Here is a 24,572-nt window from a genome sequence, read left to right as displayed (position 1 = left end):
TAGCTAAACGAGTCACCCAAAAGATGGTACAGATTAGCTCATGCTTAAATTAATTGCCTATAATTCATTGATTCAATAAGATAATCTAGGTTGTAAATCAAGCATCTGAGCAGAGTCATCAAAATGATCAATATTTCTCCTTTTCTGATTCTTTGTTAATAGAGTTTTGATTTATGGATCAAAAAAAAAAATCAGAAGGCAATTATGTACAAGGGAAGTAAAAATGTGCTCTTTTTTGCTGTCCCTGGAGCAGTTATGCAATATATGCCATAGCCATACATTGCTGCATTGTCTCGAGTCTGACAGGAACAGTGTACTGCAGTTACACAGGCTACGAAGCACAGCTGTCGAGAGGAGCAGTTCCCAGAAAGCCTCATGAAACCAGAGCGTTTACACAGCTGACATTCTGTCTGAGTACTCACTGCAAAAAGACAGGTCAAGGTTTGTTGTTATGTAATTTAAGAAACCCATTTCTCAGAACAATTTTGATCTTCTGATGGCCTCTTTTGATTGTTTATATTGATCTAAATGGTTTTACCGGTATTAAAGTCTGTCAGTTTCCTTAAATCCCATAAATGCTGGCTTCAAAAGCTGACCTCTTTTCCTCGTGACAGGATGATCCGTTTTCTGCACTGGATATCCACCTAAGTGACCATCTCATGCAAGAAGGGATCCTGAAAATGCTACGGGAAGACAAGCGGACCATTGTGCTAGTAACTCACAAGCTGCAGTACTTACCCCACGCTGACTGGGTAAGAAAGCTCTTACCATTTTTTTCTGAGGAGGCAAGAATGTGGCACAAATATGTCTTCCTACAAACAAGGCTTTCGCTTCATCTTTCCACCAAGTAGTAGTTTAGTGAGAAGAGACATAATAAAGATCTTTTGAAAATTAGCCAGCGAGTTTGAGGTGCCATAATTTTGGGATTCCCATCTTAGAACACCTAAATATGTTGGATTTTCACAGAGCTGATAATACTCTCATGAAAGCAGGCTGCATTTAAAATATATTGAGTATCCAAAACCATTAGTTATATTGGAAAACTTTGCTCATTTTTTTTATCTCAAAACGGTGAAATGTTTGAGTAACATATTTGCCTCTGCTAGGATGTTACTAGGAATTTGTCTGTGCTGACATAGAAAAAAGGTGTGCTTATGGATATTGAGGTGCATGGAAATATAAAGGAAAAAAAACAGTATTTCCTTGTGATTAGTACTAGTACATAATGTATCAAGAACATCTTTACCCTTTGTAGCTTGGCAAAATTTTAAGAAATATGTAGTAGTCAATTGTTTTGTTAGGTTTCTTTGTTATATCTTGTAGCGTACAGAAAAAAATGAAGGTGTGTTTTCTATAACGGTTTGCAATTGCAAATGTCAAAGATGAAGCAAATCAAGTAGGATAAGGAGGTTTGGTTTTTTGGATTTTTTTTTTTTAGTTCATTGGTTCAAACATCATGGGTCTTCTTGCCCACGAGGATTGATGACTGCAGTTACACCTCCTAGCAGGACTTCTCTCTCATTTGCAGCTTGCACAGACTACAGCAGCAGTTACTCTGTCTCAAGAAATATTATTTCAGCTGCTTTCTGTTTTTCATATTGGCTTGCTGTAAAGTTGCAGAGAGCTGTTAATCTTGTTCTGATCATGTTTTTGGTGGGCAGCCTTTATCCTGTATGGTGTCTGCTGTGACCTTGTCCCTCAGTTGTACACCTTTAAGAATTACTACTGTTCTCAACACAGTTCTGTTTTTCCAGTTAGTGTGTCTCAGGATACAGGAGTTTTCTACTGCCTTCCCCTCCCTGTGAGGTCCATCTTAGCTTCCTCTTTTTCAGTTGCTACATATTTACATTTTCCTAAATATGCACAGCTATGGCCTTGTATCAGTATAATCATTTTAATTTTCTTTATGAATGTCAGACCCGTGTGTAGGTGTTCATGTTTTATGAGGTACTCTATGAGAATTATTTTATTTTTATTATCTTCTAATTGGGTTTCAGTAGTGTTTTACAAAATATACTGTTCCAAACAGCCTGTAGGACAGGAAGGATTCATATTAATTAAGTTTATAATTAAAAAATATTTATTAAGAAATAGTTCAGGTCTTTTTCCTAAGCACAGATCTCATTAAGCCTTAGCAAGTCTTACCCAATGGAGTGCAGCAGGAATATTTATTTTATTTTATTAAGGAATTTTAAATAAAAATATAATTTGAAGTATATGTGATGGCCCTCCTAAATCTTCATAGCAAAATCCTCAGAAGAATTCAAGGTCCAGCCCAGTTAAAAGTTTCTTGAATAAATTGACCACAAAAAGATCCTTTTTTTTGCTTTATTTTTTCCTTTCCTCTGGTGTAAATTCTTAGCAATAAGTGGAATAGATTATTTCCCCCTCACCCCACCCTCCCCCCTTGGAAATTTCTGAGTTTCCAGGGAGAGAGAAAAATAAACACTGCATTAACTATTTTCTAATGATGTCATGTGGGTTTACAACCCCCATGCCTCATTTTCCAATTCTCCTTGTCAGATCTAAAGTGAAGGTAGTTACATTGTGTGTATAATGTATTTACACTGATATAAACCTGGAAACCACACCCTTCAGACTTTGTCTTGCATATGTATTTTTTTTTTCAAACTGTGTCCACTATTTATGCTTTTAAAAGCTTTCGGGATTCAAATCCCCTAGCTTTTCCTTATCAGGTCCATGATATCAAACAGACGGTGGAGCCAGCATGCTCGTGTCTAATTGCCTGAATGAGGGCAAAACATGCTGCGCACAGTGTGTTGCTAAAAGCCTTTTCCTTTTAGGAGGTAAGAGAACTCTAAAATCTTATCTTGCTAATGACACGTATTTAGGAAGAGTGATGCACTCTCCTGTCTGCTGACGGGGACCCCGTTCTTCTTCTTTCTTAAAAGCAGCCTTCCTTTCTGAAAGCATGAAGTGCAGGAAGTTTCTGGTTTTTGCAGCATCTTGAGTAAAGGGGATAGAGTCAAGAGAGAACTTCACTGTCTTTTTAGAAGACGGATTTGTTCTTTGTTCGCAGAAATATTATTTATTTAAGAAAAGAGAAAATTGTGTCCAGGCACAACAACATAGCTTTAAAATAAATAGAGATACATGGCTATTTATCTCACCACTTGTGTTTCTAACTTTTTAGATAATTGCGATGAAAGATGGTAACATCCAGAGAGAAGGAACACTCAAGGACATTCAGAAATCAGAGACTGAGCTCTTTGAACACTGGAAGACGTTAATGAATCGACAAGACCAAGAGCTGGAGAAGGTTTTTGATGGGCAGGGCAATCGACATTTGCAAAATATGTGCCTTTTTTTTTTCCTTAGGTTGAAAGCATTAGCAAGGATCGACTTGCTGTGTGTGATTTCTCACTTAGTATGAATGTAGTATTACTATTCCCATTATTATTTATCTATTAAGAGAAATTCCTTCATCTGGACATCTCACACTTCCTTGATACTATTGATCCATTCTTGATAGGAAGCCCTATCAAAATATTCTTGTCTAAGGAATATTAAATGGGGCCATTTTAGGAAAGGCATTGGTAATGTGCAATACTGACAACTGCTTCTATAAATATGCCTGAATTTACTCATTGCATTGGGTTGAAGTTTTTCAGATGTGCCTATTTCAAGCTCTCTAAATCATTGACACATTTTGTCTTTAATACTGTAACACAGGAAGGACTAGATATTAATCTGAGTTCTTATTAATTCAGGGATATCTGTCCAAGTTAAGATTCCAAGAGGGGTGGGACTGACCCCTCTATTAATATCTATTAATGTCAGATATCTAATTTATGTCCTTTGGTTTTACACAGAGGTAGCAAATCAATCACGACTGCCTGCTGTAAGAGTCTCATTTTTATTTTTCATTGATGTTCTGACTGGAAACAAATTTTGTCACAGCTAGTATTTTTTTTTATTAATTCTCTGGTTGAAAACACATGAACTGTCCCTTTTTTAGGAGACTATTATTGAAAGAAAAACTGTTTTGGAAAGAACGAATCTCCGGAGGACTATGTATTCCCGTGAAGCTCTGCTGAAAGATGATGAAGAGGATGAAGGTAAAAGGGCACCCTTTGAGCCCAGTACCACTACATTACTGTTCCACAGTTAAATTAGATTAGAGTGAATTAACATAATTCAAACTGGCAAGAGAATAATCATTTTTCAGGTGAGTCGTGATTCCTAAGAGTGCTATTTCCTTTGATTTTACCTCTGGTCTACAGTGATTTCAAGCATTCAGAAGTCATAGCTTCCCTCAGACTTTTGAGGTTTTTTTCTAATAGTTGAACATTATTTGAGAATGAAAGAGGAATAATATTGAATGATTTATCCTGGGTGAGCTTCAAACCTGTCAATAGCTAAGCACATTTGTTTAAGGTTTTACATAGGAAAAAACTGAAATTCATTTTTATCAAGCCAGTACTTTTAAATTGCAAAAACATGGCTGAAGACATTGATCGCCTAGTGCTAAGGTTTTTTGCATCTTTTCAGCATGCATTACTACTAACTTTAGCAGGTTAGTACATGCATGCCTGAGCGGGTAATTTCACCTTAAAGCCACTCTTTATCCCGTATGATAAGACCCGTTTTGTAGCTGCCACTTGCCAGTCCCTATGAAAGGTGTGTATGAGTAAGTCAGCATGGCTGTACTTTTTCCTTGCACATTGCAGAAGAAGTAACAGAAAGTGATGATGAAGACAACCTGTCTTCAGTGCTGCATCAGAGAGCAAAGATGCCCTGGAGAGCCTGTGGCAAGTACCTCAGCGCAGCAGGAATCCTCCTACTGCCACTGCTGGTTCTGTCCCAACTGCTGAAGCACACGGTAATGGTGGCCATTGACTATTGCCTGGCGCGCTGGACCTCGGATGCCATTTCTGGGAAGACAGAGCTAGAGCTGAAAAACTGCTCTCACTGTGAGGTACGCAACGCCTCGTTCACCTTCCTCTTATGATTTAACCAGCGGTGATCTCCCACTGTTGACCTCTGCTCCAAGATTTGTATGTGATGTGCTATACTTCTAGTGATAGATCCACTCCAGAGTATTCTGAAGATTAATGCATTTTTGGGTACACAGTGCAATAAACTAACAGTTAAGTTTTGTGGCATTTTATTCTTCTTTTGCTAGATTTGTTGTATTTTCATCATCTAGCTGATAGGCCTAAACCTTGGTCTCTAAAGTAATTTTGATACCATAGTTCTTTTTTCTTTTTCCTGTATTGTTGCATTCTCAGTGCAAGTAGGGCTTTCAGGTTTTGTAACACACAGGAAAAACAGATTTATTTTTTTTTTCTGATGAGCATGCTTTTTTGGTTGGTCTTTGTGTGAATTCCACATGGAACTGACCACAGTGTACGCTGTATAGTAGAGGGATTTTGTTAGAACTGGGATTGTTTTCATTATTGGGGTTTAGTGCCTACAAATAATCCACATTAATGTCTGGGAGGTGCATGCATGATTTCATTGGAGTCATGCTTTCATCTCTAAAAGATGCTTTATTGATGCTGGGTTTTAATATGAAATTAGAATTTCAGAATAAAAACTATTACATTCTGTTCCTATTCAAAAAATAGACCAAAACAACAAGCCATAATGAATGCTTTGAAGATGTTTTTTTCCTTCAGATTAAATTATCAAATATATCTTTTCAGGGTTTTTTGTACTATCCTATGATTCTAAATATCTGATTTATCTCTTATTTTCATGCAAACACTCCTCTCTCCAAAGGATAATAAATTGTAGTTTAAGATGGTTGGAAATCATTGGCAGTTTAATTTAGGGAGAAAAAGGATTTACTCCTTACGTTTTTTCAGTCCTGTGTTTGTGTTTTTTACAATAAATTTTAAACATAATTTACAGTGAATAATTTTGTTACTCTTTCTTTGTTTCTTAGGATTTCAACCATTCTCCATATTCAAAAGTTTTCAGCATTCTCTGCTGTCTTGGGATTGTATTATGTCTTGTCACATCAATAGCGGTGGAGTGGACTGGCTTGAAAGTCACCAAAAAGCTACACTCTTCTTTACTAAATAAAATTATTTTGGCTCCAATGAGGTATTCCTCTGATTGTAATGCAAATCATATTGTAGTCATTTTGTGTTCCTTACTTCAAGGCAGTCTTCTAAGCACAGTTTTTATTAAGAAGTGACTGTGAATCACATTTTTTTAATGTGTCATTGAAAATTACCATGTATCAAACCTACCGAGCAATGTTTCAAAATGGTTCCCAGGCTGCTCAAGTTCTTCAACACTAGTCAAATGCCTCTCCTGCCTGACTGTGACTTTAGAGATTTACTTCCTTGCGTGTTTAATTTCTCTTTGCTGTTTTTAATTAGGGAGAAAACACAATTATTGATCAATATGTTGTACAGTTCATTCATAGCGTGCATCATAATCATTGGAACTATTTACTGTCAGGCAGCGACTGTGCAAACCTGTGAAAGCTAATGAGCTTAGACAAGTGTCATCACAGGCATCATTAGAGTACACGGGGATGCACAGATACTGGTCAAGGCCTTTGTTGTCCTGCATAAGTTTTCCTTCTAATGCATGAAAGTAAAGCTGTAGCTTGATTCAAACCTGCAGCTGTTACTGAACATTAGGAAAAATACCTTCTTATTTTTAAGCTAACTGTATTTGACCCAGAAATCATGGAGAAATAATATATGTGGAAAATCTCAGATATTTTTTTTAAAACTTTTTTTTTTTTTCCTCAGGACAGAATTAGACTTCCGGTTCAACAGGAGTTATGGAACAATTATAAATTACAGAGCAATAATTAAGTTTGTATTTTGCATATGCAAATGTAAGGGAAAGTTCTTTTAATATATTATCCCAACAGCTGTTCTTAGTTATGCATTTCTATTCCCAGAAACGTGCAAGACTTGCAATTTAACTTTGTTTGCATTTTTCATGAATTGAAGAGCTTCAAAATTGCAAATCTGAAAGGATTTTTTAAAAAGTAATCATGTGATTTGCATAGCTTAGGCAGTAGAGGGAGCTGAGGACATGCTTGCTGTTGCGTTACGTTCAAGACTGCCGTTTTATTGGAAAGCCACAGTTAGGGGGGAAAATGAGAAACTTTACTGTGGTTGTCAATTTATTTGCTTGCGTCTGTGATACAGTACCTAGCTTAAGGAAGACAGAAAAAAAAATTAAAACTATTCTAGTATCACTATTATAATCTTTCCCATGCCCTGTCTCATTTTAGGTTTTTTGAAACAACACCTCTGGGAAGTATATTGAACAGATTTTCAGCTGACTGCAATACCATCGACCAGGTACTGAGTAAATACAATTCAAGCTGCCAAGTTATCCTATCTTTCCCAGTCTGAAAGACTGGATTTTCATTTATTATGCACTCATTTAGATGACATTCACTGATGATCTATAATTTTGACTACTATATCAATTTGCATCATGATTTTCTAGGTTCAGAATGAATTCTTCATCTTAAATGCACATTGAAAAACCATTTATTTGATTAAGATGCCCTGAATAGAAAAGGGAAGTGAAATTTGATCAACAGTGATATCCCCAAATTAAGAGAATCTACTTTTTTTAAAAGTAGGTAAACACATTAACCTGACACGTGAGCAAATGCTGTTGCCCAAAATAGAAATGACTGAAATTTAAATTATCAGTATTTACGCCAGACTGCACTGCCAGTTCGTAGGATTGATGCAGATGCTGAAATTGTCTATTGCGTCCCATCTGTAATCATCTGACATAAGGATTGTGGTCCACAATGCAGACACGTGAAGCAGCCCCACAGAAATCCCTTCAGACTTTCCCAAAACCCAGCAGTCAATTCAAAAGCAAACCTGTATGTTTAGTGCTTCAAATCCTCAAAATTTTTTCCTTGTTTAAGTGAGAGAAAGGAAAATGAAATAATGCTGTTTTAAACTTGATAAGTTATGGAAGATTCTGTACACTTATTATTCTTTATCTATACAGCACATTCCAGCTACCCTGGAGTGCTTGAGTCGCTCCACTTTGCTGTGTGTATCTGCTCTTGCTGTCATCTCGTACGTCACACCAATGTTTCTTATTGCCCTGGTTCCCCTTGCAATCATGTGTTACTTCATCCAGAAGTACTTCCGAGTCGCATCAAGGTAAGAGCATAAACCAGTATTATTCTGGCAATAGGAACATCTGCAATGCATGATTGCATTGCAGAATTGCAGTGCTGGGGAACTTCATGTTTAAATTGGGTCCTGTCAAAGCCATGGCCCTGTCTGAAAGTGACCCAAACCCACTATAGTGAAAATGTGTCATTTTACAAGTGCTTTTGCCTCCAGCTCTTCAAGCAGAAGTTCTGGGAGGCATGAGCAGCATCTTTGTCTCTGATCAAAGTTTCCTAGAGTTCACAGGACACAAAAACCCAACTGGATTCTGTCCTCCCCGAAGGCTGCGTGCTGGGCATGTCCAAGAAAATGTGACGACAGAACAGGGAAACTGACGTCTGCCTATACAGGTGGAAGTGTAAATCCATAAAGCCAGGGAGAGACTGGAGGATGCAGTATAACCATGGTGGTACTGCTGCCCATTAAGGATCCAACATGCATGAGCATCCTCTCTTATTGCCTTAAGTTAAAAACTTATGCCTTTTAGTTTTTAACAAGTTGAAAAATTTTAGCCGTATCTGTGATTTTTCTCCTTTTAAGGTCATACAGCTTCCCTTCCAGTAGTGCTCAAGAAGTGTTTGCAGGAATTTAGCCCTTCGTGTACGCACGGATCAAGAGGGAGTCTGAAACCAATTTGCTTCCTGCTGGAAGGAACTGAGACTAAATAGAATTTCACCCCACATGTGCTTCCACTGATTTGATGACTAAACATGAAATTGAGAAGCACGACATATCAATGATGAGTGCGGGCTCCCATTTACTCTACTGAGTGTATGAGCTGTACAGGTAGCTCAGTGAGAAGTTGTGCTGTCATCTGGGGATGGAGAGGGGAGAGAGAGGAAGTTGCATTTTGCCTTCTGCTTAACTCGAGCTCTTATTTGCAGTATCCCATTAAATTTATATTCAGCATAGAGCCAGAACGGTGATTAAATGAATAACCAATTGAGCATAAGAAATAGGAATATAAGAGAAATGAAGGGAAGGCAGTGAAGGGAAAAGACCCATTCAGAACTCCAGCACTGGTTGTATTCAAATTTTAAAAGAAAAATCCTCCTGGGTTCTTCATTCCCTGCTCAGAGACATGCAGCACTGCCTTGCAATCCATCTGAACCTTCCATGTATAATTATTGTGACAGTATTCCCTTTCACTCCCTGGGCCTGTTTCAAAAGAATAACTGCACAACAAAACCGGCTTTTTACAAAATTCTTTTCATAACCCTCTCCAGGGACCTGCAGCAGCTGGATGACAGCACTCAGCTACCATTACTCTCCCATTTTTCAGAGACTGTTGAAGGTCTTACCACCATCCGAGCCTTCAGGTATAGTTTTTTTAAGAAACATACGTTACCTCACTTTTGAATATCTATCTCTGATTCTGTTCTGCAATTGTGCAGTTACAAGTAATGGTTATTTGGATCACCTGGAAGATCCAGAGTCCCCAAAACACTGGTAAGGGGGAACTCTAAAACATTGAGGAACTTTAAGCATTTTGCATGTGAAGGAGTTACTGTAGAAAAACAAGCTAATGTCTGTCAGCTGCCCTGGGGTAACTCTCCATACAGTTGCACGCAGCCTGAAAAATCTTGTGGGCAAATGTGATTTAAGAAGTTAAATTAGCTTGCAATTACTGCAGCACGCGGTGTGGCAGACTATGCGCTTGGACAGTTTCCATGGAACAACTAATGTGCACTAACTTGTTATGCCAGAGTAATTTGTGTATGAGTTGATGTCCTGATAAGATAAACTGTGCATGCTAGTGACTTCGGAGGATACAACAGCACCCGGAGTTATTTTTCAGGTTGCTCGCTGAAAATGAGGTTGTTTATACTGATTTTGAAAATACACAAACTGAAGACAAAGTCTTTCATCGCCAGTTTTGATTCATTTTTCTGTCCCCATAAGCTCACAGGAGCAGCCCAGGAATTACCCGATAACGTGCCGGGGTTTTGTATCTGTGTTACAAAAATGACAGTCACGCTGGTACTAGGAGAGGTACCAGTAAAACTACTACTGAGCTTACCAGCTGCTTTCCCTACACTAGTGCTATTCTTGTCTTTTCCCAGTTGACTCAAATGCGGTCAACTGTCTTCCACACCCATCTCATCTAGATGTCTACACATTTTGTCGGTTAATTATTCCTGTTACTGTTCTATCTTTGAAACAGTAGTGCTTATTCCTCCTAACCTATAATTTTAATTTTATAAGAAGTAATGCACAAAGTTAACTCTTCTTAAACTATTCTAAATAGGATATAAACAGCTCAATGAAAGAACAACCAATTTAAGAGTTTGTTTCTTTTTTGACTGAAGATAGCTTCCTGAAGGGTGGTAGAACAGCATAGTATTTTCCATTATTAATTACTGTTATTGGATATTTAATTTGTTAAGTGCCATAGTTTGTAGCTACATCTGTGTTAAGTTTCAAGGAAATTCAATTTCTCTTTTAATTGTTGCTTTTCCCATTTATCCATATATTCTTCTACTTCATCAAGAGGATCTTTAGAGTATTATGGCTGTATATTTTCAGGTGTTCGATCAATGCCATCTAGCTAGTGTTTTCAGTCTTTTGGTGCATTCCCTCTTGGTTCTTCCTGTCACCTGGAAATGAATTATTCTGTCAAAGAATTGTGTTTGGTGCCTCATTTTTCTTAAATCCTGCAGTAATTGATGGGTCTCTGACCCAAAGAGCGATGTGTGTTCAGTAAGTTCTGTATTCCATCTGCCTGCTGGCCTCCCACATCAGCTGGTAACCTAGCTATTTTTAGGACTGTGCAGCTTTTCAGCTGCCTAACATATTAGCAGGAGTGGAGTTGAGACTTGCTAGCTTGAGCATCCCTAAAAATAACACTAATTCAGGAATCCAGTCATTAAGTTAGGAGGTGCCAGTTGTTCCTGGACTGTCCTTACCCTTCATAACTCTCTGTCCTGTGCTTACTCCGAATGCATAAGGAAAGAAATGTACAGAAAAATCCCTGGGGGAGATCAGAGAGACAGCTACTGCTGCAGCTATAAATACACCTTCATCAGACGCCCTGGCTTGATTTATAGTTTGCTATCTGGCACCTTGGATAGCGCCGGTGCTAAATAATCACTAAATGTAAATGTGAAGGCATCTGCAAAGACTTGTCTGTATTCTGAGCGGCCTGGTAATCCGGGGACACTTTCTGAAGAGAAATTCTAATATTCCTGCAGTACTCCACCAACGGTGCTAACTTTGTTTGCATCCCCATTCCACGTGCATATGCATGACTGACTCATGATGCATACCTCCCATCTTCTAAGGCATATCTGCATCACATTCTGCGTCATGGTATAGACATATAGAAGGTAAATGTGACTGAATTGGTTCCAAAAGCAGTACAGCCATCTCTGTGCAGTAGAGCACTGAGGGTAATTAGTCCGGAGGAAGGGCAGGGCTCACTAGCTCTGACACTGCGTGACACTAATACTCGCTTTCAGGAGCAACCACTCTAGGCGATGCAACTACACCAACATGCTCAGAGCCAGCCCAGGCCATTCTCCGTTGCACACAGCAGACATGTCTCTTATGTCTTGGCACATTGGCTAAGTTGTGAACAGCTGAATTATTTCCACAAAGTGGCACTTGTTTCTTATCGTCAAAAGCATAAATGATTTATGTAAAGTCGTAACTTTATTATTCTGTACTCAGAAGTATTAAGATACTCTGCAGTGAACAAATTTGAAAGCTTCTCTAAGCTATGTACTTCATTGTCATGGTTTAACCCCAGCCGGCGTCTAAGTACCCCACAGCTGCTCGCTCGCTCCCCCCCGCAATTGGATGGGGGAGAGAATCGGAAGAATAAAAGTGAGAAAACTTGTGAGTTGAGATAAAGACAGTTCAATAGGTAAAGCAAAAGCCGTGCTCACAAGCAAAGCAAAACAAGGAATTCATTCCCTACTTCCCATCAGCAGGCAGGTGTGCAGCCATCCCCAGGAAAGCAGGGCTCCATCACGTGCAGCAATTATTTGGGAAGACAAACGCCATTGCTCCAAACGTCCCCCCCTTCCTCCTCCTTCCCCCAGCTTTATATGCTGAGCATGACATCGTATGGTATGAGATATCCCTTTGGTCAGTTGGGGTCAGCTGTCCCAGCTGTGTCCCCTCCCAACTTCTTGTGCAACCCCAGCCTACTCACTGGTGGGGTGATGTGAGGAGCAGAAAAGGCCTTGGCTCTGTGTAAGCCCTGCTCAGCGATAACGAAAACATCCCTGTACTACCAACACTGTTTCCAGCACAGATCCAAAACACAGCCCCATACCAGCTACTATGAAGAAAATTAAGTCTATCTCAGCTAAAACCAGCACATTCATCCTTAAACAAAACATTGTCATATCTTTCTTTCATATCAGTGTAGGGAGAGCTGAGTTTATACATAAGTAGTGCTCATTGCAACCATAATAGCTAAGGATATAAATAGGGCAAAGGTTTATAGGGGGAGATCAGCAAATTTGTTAAACTTGCTAATGTAATGAAGGGAGAAAAAAGGCAAGCTTTGGGTGCTTAAACTAGATCTTCAAGCTTCTATTACTACTCTGGAAAAGGCTTTTATGCCAGACTTTATTATTAGACATAATTATTGATACACTTTATTATTAACATCACATTAATTTACTCCTATGCAAATAAATATGCCCAGCTAAAAGGGGTGACTGGCTGATTTGCATGCTTGCCCCAACCCTGGTCTGCACAGGTATAGCAAGGAATCACCTTCTGTATCTGCTGAATTCAAGGCAGAATTCATTGATGCAGCTATCCTCATGAGTGGGTGCAGATCCACTATAATAAACCAGAAACGGACCTATTTGCCATTAATCTTATTTTGTATTCTGTGGCTGATTCATTTGGAGGCAGGGGGGAACACAGTTTTTTCCAGTCTGTTACTTTTTGTTGCACCATGTGCTTGGACTTTTGTTTTCCAGTGTGCTCTATTTGTTTAGTGATAAGGACAAACATGTTTGTCTAACACTGGAGCTACCATGACTAGAGGTACTTTGGATTTATACTTTATAAATGGTTACAATTTCTAGGCACCGCAGTAATATACAGTTTAAAACTTGAGCTTATATGATGAAGTGAGAAGAGGAACTGCATTCTGCAGCATTAATACTTCTTTTCACAAGTACATGATGTATTATTTCTCTCTCATATATATTTTTATGTTTTTTAGTTTCAGTTTTGTCTCTCTTAAGAGTTACCATGTAATAAAATACATTTAGAAAATGCCCAGTGTGATCCAGAAGTCCCATATAGAGTTTCATCAATGCAATAACATCCATTTACTCCTGAAGATACTTTACAAATACGGTTTGCATGTGTCTAATACAAGTCTACAGATGATATCACTCTGAATTATTGATAGGCTGATTTAGACCCTGTATCAAGCTGCCCATGGGCATATACCCCCAGAAATTAAATTTTACTTTTTATTTTACCAAGACCCCAAGGCCTGACACTTTTTTCTTTTTTCCTTCTTTTTTTAGGTATGAAGCCAAATTTCGACAAAAACTTCTAGAATACACAGATTCCAACAATATTGCTTCCCTTTTCCTTACAGCTGCCAATCGCTGGCTGGAAGTCCGCATGGCAAGTACATTGTTTTCGTGTATACACAGTGAATTTATTTGACTTCATTCCAAGCAATCTGATGAGGCATCCAACAGTTATGCAGCGTCATCTGGGTTTCAAAGCTATACCTTTACCCTTTATATCTATATCTCTCTATCTGTAATGAACATGTGCCCAACCTCTCCTGGAAACTGAATGGAGTATGAATTTTCCCTATAGCCTGCAGCTGTTTCTCCAAGACAAGAATAGTTTTTATAGGTCACATTGACTCCTCTGTGTGTGAAGAGTGATCAGAGCTGGTCGAGCCATGCAGCCAGGGAGGACGCCCTTATTTGGACTGTGATAGTCAGTGTTAGCAGGCCTTTGCCTTGTGGGTCACCAGAAATATTCAACATTTTGGAAGCTCTTTTAATAAGCAGGAGGACATAGACAGGTTTATGTCTGTTTTGTGGGTCATCTGAAGAATGCCAAAGATATTCAGGCACCCGTTTCCTTAGAGTGCTCAGCAAAGTGGCCTGGCATGAGAAATTATTTATTAAAAGTAATTCATTGAGAAGCAAATCAAAGAATTTTATGTTGTGGATGGTGATATTTGTATCAGACTTCGTTAGCTACATGTGTAGTACCGCTTTTATGGTAACAGGGGCTCCTTTTATATGTGCTACGTGTATGTTAACTCGTATTTCATGTCACACTCTATACCTCCATTTTAGCTGGTACCTTTTGCTACTTAATTTCAGATATTGAGTATGACTTAAATAAAATGTTATTACCCTTTTATATGTTCAGTCCTAGACCATCTGAAGTCCCTAACGGTGATTAACACCTATATCACTAAACAGTACAAACATAGACGAGTAACAATTTCCATCCTACACAGTTCGTTTTCTAGTCTGTTACATCATTTTACTCAAAGACTTGTCTGTGGGAAGTCAAACCACTAATGATTTAAATTAAAGCAGCAAAAGCCCATCATGGGTGGACACAGTCTGACTAATAGATACATGCTGTACAAGAACAGCTTGTTTGAACAAATATAGATGGTAGCCACCCAGCAGCAACTGCAGTGCTTCCCCTGCAGATAGGATCCAATCACAGAGGAGATCACACGAGCATTTCCCTCCTATTGCAAGTAACATCAGCTGCACAGTTTCAGCCACCTCCATTACGTGCTTAAGATATCTATGTTGACTTCTCCAGAAGAGTAGGGAGCGTTGGTACAACTTCTTTGTACAACAGCATTTCCAAATAGCACGGGCACGCTAAAGGCAATGAGAAATGGGTTCCTAGGCAGGGTCTGTATGGAGTTACGTGGTGTTTTCTGCCTGTATTTCAAACTGTGCAATGGGTTTGTTATTTGGTATGCAAAGTTATGAGAACGTTTTAATTATTTGTAGACTTATAGTGATGGAGCTTATTCATATTCCTTCAGGAGTACATTGGAGCATGTGTGGTACTCATAGCAGCTGTCACTTCTATTACCAGTTGCCTGTATAGTAAACTCTCTTCAGGACTTGTAGGCTTGGGACTAACCTATGCTCTTATGGTAAGAATCTCAGGACCCTTTTTGTCTGTCCCAAACACTTTTTTGTAATTCTTCAGGGCACAAAGATGAACAGGAAGATCGAAGGTGTCTGTACATCTCTAGTGGGTACTGTACCATCACTGAAACTATGTGTTAATGTCAGTTCACATTCAATGGTTGACATATTTGAGTGTATGCTTTCTTTAGTTTTTAGATATAATATTCATTGAAGTGTTAGTTCAAATATGTCAACAAAACATGGCCTATATTGTCTTCTATTGTGAAGACTATTTTTTCAGTGCATCAATTGTAATTATGCCCCAGTACATCATTCTAGACTGTCAAACCTTAAGTTACCAAGATGATGTCTTTCCACCTGTCTTTACTGTTCCTCCCCCTCTTTCCTGTTGGTGTGGATCAGATCTCCATAGTACCAAAGTATCTGTGCACTGCAGTTAGGAAATTTAACCTTTAGTCAATGTTGTCACCCTCTTGATGTATACCATACAGTTCATTGACCACTTCAGCTTATTAAGGCTGAACAAGTGTTACTGTGGAGGAATGTAAACTGCATGCTGGTCAAATGTTGCAAACTACTAAAAATATGGAATTTAGTAGTGTATTTGCTTTACATCAGGTGTCTAACTATCTGAATTGGATGGTTCGTAACCTGGCTGACATGGAGATCCAGCTGGGTGCAGTGAAAAGAATCAATGGCCTTCTCAAAACAGAAGCTGAAAATTACGAAGGGCTCCTTTGTAAGTGCAGTTTTGTGCAGCATGCAGAAAGAGCTTGCTGAATTTTAATGATTTTGCAGTGTATTACCACGAAAAATGTAGTAAATCACTTAATGAGCTGATAAATCTATTATGAGAGGGTTGATTTTTTTGTTTGTTTTTAATTTTTTCACCTGTGCTCCTGGTACAGCTTCCTCACAGATTCCCCAGAACTGGCCAGACAGAGGGGAGATCCAAATCCAGAATCTCAGTGTCCGATATGACAGCAACTTAAAACCAGTGCTAAAGCATGTCAATGCCCACATCTCTCCAGGACAAAAGGTAAAGAACTGCAGTGATGCTGAGAAGCTCCTCAGACTAGCGCATCATAGAAATCATAAAGTTGAAAAAAACATACCACAGTATGTTTTGATGACTGAACTACAGATTTTTTTCTCTAAAAGAATGTAGCGCACTGGAAAGGAGTCTGTGTGTTCCTTAGTTGGGTGGATTTAGGCATACGTTAAAGTGAGAAGTTAGAACTACACACCACTTGCAGTATCCCAGTGCCCTGCTGTCAACACACAGTGCCAAAAGAAGCAACAGTGACCCCTTACTGCATTAGACCTACTTTTCATCACTCTCATGTGGCTTGCTTCTCTTTATTCCCGTTGTTGCCACTCTCCTATTGTTCTTGTATATAGGACTGGCCTTGATTTATCCCTAAATGCTCAGACCCCTAAAGACAAAGAGTGAACTTAGGGACTCTGTTATGGCCAGTTCAGTTTGACTGAACTGTCAGGAGGACATGAGGATCACGTGGATCAGAACAGCTCTTCCATCCACTCGTCTTAAGTGTCAAATACAGATGTTATCTAGTTCTGCTCACCTGATGTTAATCTGCTTTCTATGTCACAGATTGGGATCTGCGGCCGAACAGGCAGTGGAAAATCCTCCTTCTCTCTTGCATTTTTCAGAATGGTTGACACTTTTGAGGGTAAGATTATGCTTTTGCATATCTGTCAAGCTTAGCTCCTGAAGGTGCCTTGATAGTCCTTTCCTTAACAGCAGCAGCTTTGAAGTGCTATTTTTGAATCTGCAGGACACACTCTCTGGCCTTGTTTAAATACAATATCATCTGTCACCTAACAGCTGTGCCATTGACAAGCTGGATCAATACAAATTCTACTTGACAGAAGCAAAAGTTAAATCATAACAGTAGGAGCAAACCATAAAAGGGGAAGGTGTTTCAAGTACAGTAAAGAATCCACACACAAGGCACAGATAGGACACACTGGGCCCAGAAAACTCAGCAACTGGGGACTGCAGTTTGGCCTGCTGCCTGGGAATTTCCTGCCATATTTCCTGCTATGTGTGCCACGTCCATGTGCCTTACGGAGTGTCTGCCTGTGCATCTCAAAAAATTTTAGCCTGTTTCCCAGCCACATCGCCCATAGGGCCCTTATGCAGAGCCAGACAGGTGTACTTGGAGATAAAATTTCAGTGCTCAATAGTAATTTGGCTTTTTGAAATGCTTTTTCCCCCTGGTAACTAGTTCCTGGTTGCAGTAACCTGTTACCTTCTTCTTTGATAGATGTTTGTAATTGTCAAGCAGATATGTAGTGTGTCTAATCATTCATAAAATATTACAGGTATACTTTGTATTCCTCCCAGCTGAGGCTTAGTCTCAAGACAATTGTGCTGGCTGCTTAACCAAAATTTGTTTCATTAGTGAATAAGGGGATATTCAATTCAAGGCCTGTTCCTGCTCTACTGTATTGCAAGCTGAAAGTGAGCCATGTCTTTGCCAGCAGCTGTGTGGCATGATAAAAAGTCTAGCAGACTATCCGTTTTCTTTTGAATAGGAAGGATTATCATTGATGGTATAGATATCGCTAAGCTCCCCTTACAGACATTGAGATCCAGGCTGTCAATCATTCTCCAAGATCCTATTTTATTCAGCGGAACAATCCGGTAAGCATTAAGCACCAGCAATAAAAAGCATATAATGACTTATATGCCTTTTTATATTACAATTACACCATATAATGACTTTGACAGAATTGTTTGATAGCAAACTGTTCAGTTCTGGTCCTCTCCTCCACTGGAGTAGGGAGGATCACTGCCCTCTGTCTGCGCTTTTTACCCACCCCTGCCAGACTGCACCTTCCCAGAGCCCTGAGCCTGAGTCAGCATGCTGTCAGCAGAAGGCATCCCATGCCTGGGAAGTAGAGAAAGTCACTATTTATTCCTCCAGGATTGAGTAATCAGTTTATCTCACTGATCAAATACCCATAACCACCCAGCACTTCTTGAAAACCTTCTTTTCCTACAATCTGTTTTTTCATCTGTCTGCTTAAAAAATGAGATGGAAAAAACGAAGACAGAAAAATTAATGTAGAAAAAGAGAAAGCAATAGAACAATATGAGAAGTACTGGGGGAGGTCTGGGGTATTTTATCCTGGAGCCTCTATCTGTGTTGCTCTTCTAGTCTTTGAGACGTTCTTTCATCTGTGAGAATATCTGTGAGAATCCTCTTTCTCTGAGTGGATGATGCAGTAGAAACAGTGGCAAAAAGCTCCATAGTTTCCAACAAATGCCCTTCCTTATGTCTGTGGCATTTACCTTAGAAAGGAACAGTGCAGAGTTACATCACCTGCAGTTACAGTTTCTACATAAAAGTCAGTAGAGTTCACTGAAAATGATACAGGCTTCTGTGGTTTGCTGACTCCACACTACTACAGATCCCAAGATTATCTCCTGAACTTGCCTGAATAGAGCATGATTCATTCATGTCAGAAGGTGAGGTGACTGTATACCTTTGTTTTATTAATTAACCTATTAAAAAAATTATTTAGGCCAGCATCAGTCATTCACAGCACATATAGTAGGAGTAAAAAGTAAAAATAAAAGATTCAATGGTGCGTAACACATTTTATTTCTGATTATCATTCTATATTTTAATATGATATGAGATTTACATTTGTTGCTATCATTTCTGGGCTACAGCAAGCTAAAATGACATTCACCTGTTCGTAAATCTAAGATTTGTTCGTCTGTAGTGGAGACTTGCATCTCATAATTCAGTATGAAGCTTGATTGTTCTGTTTAGCATTTCTATAGCAGTAAAGAACAAAGAGACGTTAGATTTAAAAGGAGAGATGGTAGAATTTTGGCCTTCATTAATAAACGAATGTTAATTTAAACTGATTATATTCACAGGTTTTTTTCTTCAGAGCTTTTGCTAGTAAAACATGAGAATTTCTTTGCTTTATTCAGGACAAAGTAAGTTCTAAAACCACAAAGATATCTGCAAAACAGGAAGCTTTTCCCATTCTGCTCAACTGAAAGAGTCAAATGTTGTTCTTAATCACATTGGTATAAATGTTGACCAAGTCTGCAAAAATGAGTGGATTTATAGCAATAATGGATCAGAATCAGGCCCAGATCTTTAGCATACGATTCCTGATTATTTTGCAAGTTTTTTTCTAAGCACACTAAAAGAAGGAATACATTGCAGAAGTTTATATTGACTGATTTTCTTGAATTACGCATAACTGTAGGTTTAACTTGGACCCTGAGAAGAAGTGCACTGACAGCACGCTGTGGGAAGCACTGGAAATAGCACAGCTCAAGCATGTGGTGAAAGCGCTTCCTGGGGGCCTAGGTAATAAGACTTCCTTCTTGAGAAGATTGCTTCCAGTGTTCACAACATTGCTGTTTCACATTTACTATTTATTAAAAGGTAGTTGCTGAAGAAAAAGCTTTTTAGGTTTATGGAAGGTGACAGAAAGTGCTTGCCTGCAGGCAAAGGCCCTGTATCCACTAACTCGCTTACCAGCTGCATCTGTGGGGCAGAATCCTGTTTCTATTCAAATCAATGGTAAAATTATTATTTTATTTCAATATGTCTTCGTTACGAAGCATTGAGGTTTACAGGTCTTGTGAATTCAAATAAGGTGTCAACAAGTCAGGTGTTATCTAGAATATGTTCTTTTGTATTTTTCAATAATTGTGTCCAGGGAGGAAGATTTCAGAAGCTTCAAGGTGTGAATCATTTGGCCATGCAAAAAAAAAAACACCAAACCCCTTAAAAATGGTAAGTTATACAGCCTTAGGGTAAAGAAATGATGGATGCCACTTTGACAGGGGGATGCAGTGTCCTAGACTGCACGTGTTCCAGAGAAACTCGCTCTTTAGCATCCTTAACTACTTTGATGTCTAATAGATATAAAGAATATAGTGAGACAGAAGTACTGGTTGTTTTGAACAATGGAAATAAACAGGCAAAATTGGGTCACCAGCAACTGTAGACCTAGGAAATGCTACTTTGAAAATCTTTATGCTGAAAGTGAGTCATTATTTTCCAACCATATGCTCTACTCTGATCAGACTCTCTCATACACACGCACACCCCATAACTACTGTTGTTGCTGTATCGTTTCCAGATGCGATAGTCACAGAAGGGGGTGAAAACTTTAGCCAGGGCCAAAGACAGCTGTTCTGCCTAGCAAGGGCTTTTGTGCGGAAGACGAGCATCTTCATCATGGATGAAGCCACAGCATCTATTGACATGGCAACAGTGAGTTTGGAGCGTTTTTGATTTCTTGCTTTCCTTGAGGGGGAGAAAACCGCTAATATGCGAAGAAAAAGGTGGAAAGCAATTCTGTCTACTCTGTAATATACTTACACCACATTTAGTGCAGACGTGTTTACAAGTCCAGGTAGTTGTGAGTCATTGCTAACTAATCTAAAGAGCTTTTAAATCATTTTACTAGGGGTTTAATAGTTATTCCAGCATTACTTGCATTAGGAAAATGAAGCATATTATTTTCATTGGCAGTTTGATTTCCTAAAGCAAACAAAGCTTTGGAAGGTCAGCTGGGATGGCCAGTGAAGGGTAAATTGGCAAGCAGAGAAATTTAGCAGACATGGTGGACAGGACAAGTCAGGAAGTTAAAAGGCTTGAAAGTAGAGTCAAGGAAGTAAACAGAGACATAGAAAAGACATACTGGATTATTGCATTAATTGCCTGAAATTGCTAGACAGAGGTTAAACCACACAATAATAGTGCACTGACTGGATTTTAGCCAGATAGAACAGTACATTCGTAGGATTTTTTTTCCTCTGTTATGTTGTTATGAGAAATGTTTCAGTCTTCTTCATTCTATGAGTAAAGAATATAATTGGAGGGGTTTATTATAACAGCTACAATTTTTAGTTCTGTAAAATGTTAGTGTTGGGTGTCAGTAACGTTGGGAATTACACTGTATGCAGCCCAGTTAAAACACAGTTTGAATTTTGACGCATGGAGGTTATAGTTCCTCCCTTGAGATACATATCTAAAGAACAGATAATAGCAAATAAAGGCGTCTGTGCTAGTGATATTTCTAGGCAATCTGGTACATAACAGCATGGTTCCTAAATAGCAAAGGATGAGTACTTGATGAGTGAGAACGATGTATGTTAAGACCATCTTAAATACCATCTCCACTGTTAAATATGCCAGGTACAGCACACTCCCTTGCTTATCCCTGCCACCCCTTGGTGTTAGATGTCCCCAGTGTGCTGGGACATTCCTGGCCTTCCAGCAGGGTGAAGAACGCACTGCAGAGGCGCCAGCACGCAGGCAGCCTGGCAGCACCCTGAATTCACCTTTGATTTCCTCACTGTAAAACTGAGGTCAGGATAGCAGGGGTTTGGGAGCCAGAGCACAGCTCTCATGGGTGCAGAAGCCCAGAGGCAGTGGGGGTGACAGGAGCAAGCAGCGCTGTCTAACTGGAGACCAGGCTCTGACTTAGTTCTGATGTGTAGTTAGTTTTTCATTTCTGCAATGAAGGATCAATAAAAGCACGGAATAATCAGTGGTTACTTAAGCCTTCTTAGTGTCTGTGTGTCTATCATGTAACTTCTGTTGTTTGAAAAGCAACAAATGTTTTTCTTTACATAGGAGAACATACTACAGAAGGTAGTCATGACTGCGTTTGCTGACCGTACTGTGGTTACAATAGCAGTAAGTACAGTCTCTGCTGCCGTTCTAATGCAAACAAGAATGAGAAGTCTCACATTAGTCAGTTCTTGTCAATGTTAATAAATGTGTTCATTTGGCCATTAATCTTTTTTTAATGCGGTGTTTAAGTGTAAGCTTTCTTTTTCATTTTAAACTACTTTCTTATTTAAATACATAACAACAGCTTCTTAAATGTGTTGCGTGAGGCTAAGTCTGATTGCCTGTAAAGGCATGTAATCGAAGTATGAGATCTATTTTCTGTTACCCATTTTAGGCTAATTTAAAATATAATATGACTGACTACTGTGAAATCTAAGAATGAGTTTAATAAAGCTACAGTAATCATTTAACTAAGGACAAGTAAAATCGTGTGATAGTACTTCCACTGGATAAAGCAATTATGTTTCAGAATTTAAATGAATGAGAATCTTACTAACTTAGAAATAAACATACCATCCCTACTGACAGTGACTGAATTTAAGCTTGCATATTCTTGAAGTGATTATACAACAAAGATCTCGAGTGTCTATAAAAAATTGTTTATGAAAGAGATTTGACCTGAATCAAAGCAGTTGGCTCAACAGATATGTCAGAAGCAATACATATCTTTCAGTCTTCTAATTTCTAAAAATACACATATTTCAGGGAGGTGAAATAAAGTCATTATGCTCCTTAACATTTAAAAATTAAGCACGATTCAAAAAATCTATGCTCAGGAATCTTACAGCATCTTTTTATTTTCACCTAGCAAGTATGTAATAGAAAACCTGATTCATCTTATGGTATCCATTCAGTGTGTCATTATAAAAAAAGTAAAGGAATCATGAGCATGAAATTTCCTGATTTCTCTGCATGAAAATTCTGAGTTGCACTGCATTTTTAAGTTATGTATCTTTTTTGGTTTGTTTGGGGATAGGCTGAGAAAGTTTATTAGTCTTTCACTCTCTTAGTGACTTTTAAACTGCACAGTTCAAACAAACAGCATTCTGGAATAAACTTGCTTTGACTGGTTTTACTTCCAAATGTCAGTGTGGTTTACACAGGTGGGTTTGCATTCAAAATGCTCTGTAGTAGAAACATAATGTGGGGGTTTTGGGGGCTTTTGGGTAGTGGTTTGGTTGGTTGCTTGGGTTTCTTTTTTTTTCAGAGAAAGCCATATATTCCTGATCTGTGCTTGGGAAGAATAGGAATAGGAAGAGTATAGTTTTGGGTCTATATTATCATCTATGTTACTTTACCAGGATGGCAGCACTGATTGTGTTATGCTGAGAGATCAGACTACAAGGGCAGCAAGTACAACTGGAATGTGCTATTTCAGTTCCCTCCCCCTGCCTGTGGAATGGATAAATTGTCACAGGAGGACTGCAGCAGAGATGAGACTTGTAGATGTCATCAGTGATTATTTTGTGGAACATCTGGCTAGGAGGTCACTGAAGGAAATACAAGAGTTGTTTTGGTACTGAGGGTGCCCAAGATCTGATTAGGAACCTTATGGGTGAAAAGCGATTGTGTAACAGGGACCACAGTATTCTGAGATTAAATGTCCCTGCAGGAGTACTGTAGACCCAAAAAATCCAGTGCAGTTACACTCAACTTCAAAAAGTGGAATTCTGTAAAAATGAGGAGGCTTGCTAAAAATGAAACCCAAAAATAAATGGGGGAGAGGGGGAAGCTAAAAGAGGAAGCGAGGAAAATTGAATCTGACAGGGATCATGGAAATTACTGAAGGATTTTATTCAAAAATCCCAGAGCCAATGCATGCTATTTATTAGGAAAGGCTTGAGTAAGGATAGAAAGAAGCTGGTATGGCTAAACAAATAAAAAAGACTATTAGAAACAAGAAGGCATTCTTGAAAAAAGCTGAATTCATAGCCAAATGAAGAAAACAGAAATTATTGTAAATTCTGGCACGTTACATGTGAAAATGCAATAGAGCAGGCCAAAAAAAAAAAAAAAAAAAAAAGATGTGAGCAGCTTCTCAAAGCCATCAAAACTAATCATGAATCCATGAATCTGTGAAACACACTGGGAGCAAGAAGTCTGTCAGTCTGTAGGGCCATTTGATGATCGATACATGAAAGGAAAGCTCAGGAAGGGTAACAGCATTGCAGAAAAGCTGAATTAATTATTTTCAGTATTGACTGTGGAAAAAACTGGGGAGGTTTCCTCCTAATAAAATAGTCAAATGTTAGGGCTTACTAGGAAAAGAGAACAAAAAAGAAAAGATCATATCACAGTATAAGTCCATAGTTTGCACATACCTTGAATATTGTGTGTAGTTCCAGTCTCCTCATCCCCATAATGACACATTACAACTGAAAAATGTTGAGAAGCACAAGGATGATCGGAGGTGTGGAACTGCTCCTTAAGGGGAACGGCTGAATACGCTAGGCCTCTTCTGCCTGGAAAAAGGACAACGTAAGGACATGTGAGAGAGGTCTGCAAAATCATGAGGCAAGGGGGAACAAGCATCAGATGAAGCTCTGCGCAGCGAGGCTCAGAGCATACAAAAGGGGATACTTGTTCATGCAGTGGGGAGCAGGCCTGGAAAAATCTTTTTCAAAGGATTTGGATGAAAAGCTCAAGAGAAG

The 24,572-nt window shown here is 38.9% G+C and overlaps 1 protein-coding gene and 1 long non-coding RNA gene across 4 annotated transcripts in view; one reads left to right on the top strand and one right to left on the bottom strand.

The window, feature by feature from the left end:
* LOC137662725 (uncharacterized) overlaps positions 1-24,572 on the bottom strand; it is a 56,160-nt gene that overhangs the window by 25,412 nt on the left and 6,176 nt on the right. For 2 of the 3 annotated variants that reach the window (XR_011048042.1, XR_011048041.1), the window contains exon 2: positions 24,243-24,383. This is a non-coding gene — a long non-coding RNA (uncharacterized lncRNA). Of the gene's footprint in view, positions 1-18,444; positions 18,597-19,000; positions 19,089-24,242; positions 24,384-24,572 lie in introns of those variants that run through there. The other variant, XR_011048040.1, reaches the window with a different exon arrangement.
* ABCC8 (ATP binding cassette subfamily C member 8) overlaps positions 1-24,572 on the top strand; it is an 83,498-nt gene that overhangs the window by 57,904 nt on the left and 1,022 nt on the right. Inside the window, exons 22-38 of the mRNA XM_068399396.1 lie at positions 615-752; positions 3,155-3,280; positions 3,980-4,079; positions 4,692-4,939; positions 5,912-6,072; positions 7,229-7,298; positions 7,975-8,132; positions 9,371-9,463; positions 13,646-13,748; positions 15,163-15,276; positions 15,893-16,013; positions 16,183-16,313; positions 16,890-16,968; positions 17,837-17,945; positions 19,535-19,638; positions 20,420-20,553; positions 21,922-21,984. Coding sequence (XP_068255497.1) covers positions 615-752; positions 3,155-3,280; positions 3,980-4,079; positions 4,692-4,939; positions 5,912-6,072; positions 7,229-7,298; positions 7,975-8,132; positions 9,371-9,463; positions 13,646-13,748; positions 15,163-15,276; positions 15,893-16,013; positions 16,183-16,313; positions 16,890-16,968; positions 17,837-17,945; positions 19,535-19,638; positions 20,420-20,553; positions 21,922-21,984 — 2,052 coding nt within the window. The remainder of the gene's footprint in view (positions 1-614; positions 753-3,154; positions 3,281-3,979; positions 4,080-4,691; positions 4,940-5,911; positions 6,073-7,228; positions 7,299-7,974; positions 8,133-9,370; positions 9,464-13,645; positions 13,749-15,162; positions 15,277-15,892; positions 16,014-16,182; positions 16,314-16,889; positions 16,969-17,836; positions 17,946-19,534; positions 19,639-20,419; positions 20,554-21,921; positions 21,985-24,572) is intronic.

The sequence above is a fragment of the Nyctibius grandis genome, chromosome 4 (assembly GCF_013368605.1).
Source record: "Nyctibius grandis isolate bNycGra1 chromosome 4, bNycGra1.pri, whole genome shotgun sequence".
NCBI lineage: Eukaryota > Metazoa > Chordata > Aves > Nyctibiiformes > Nyctibiidae > Nyctibius > Nyctibius grandis.
The sequence above is the reverse complement of the archived record's forward strand: the minus strand, read 5'-3'. Positions and strand labels throughout refer to the sequence as shown.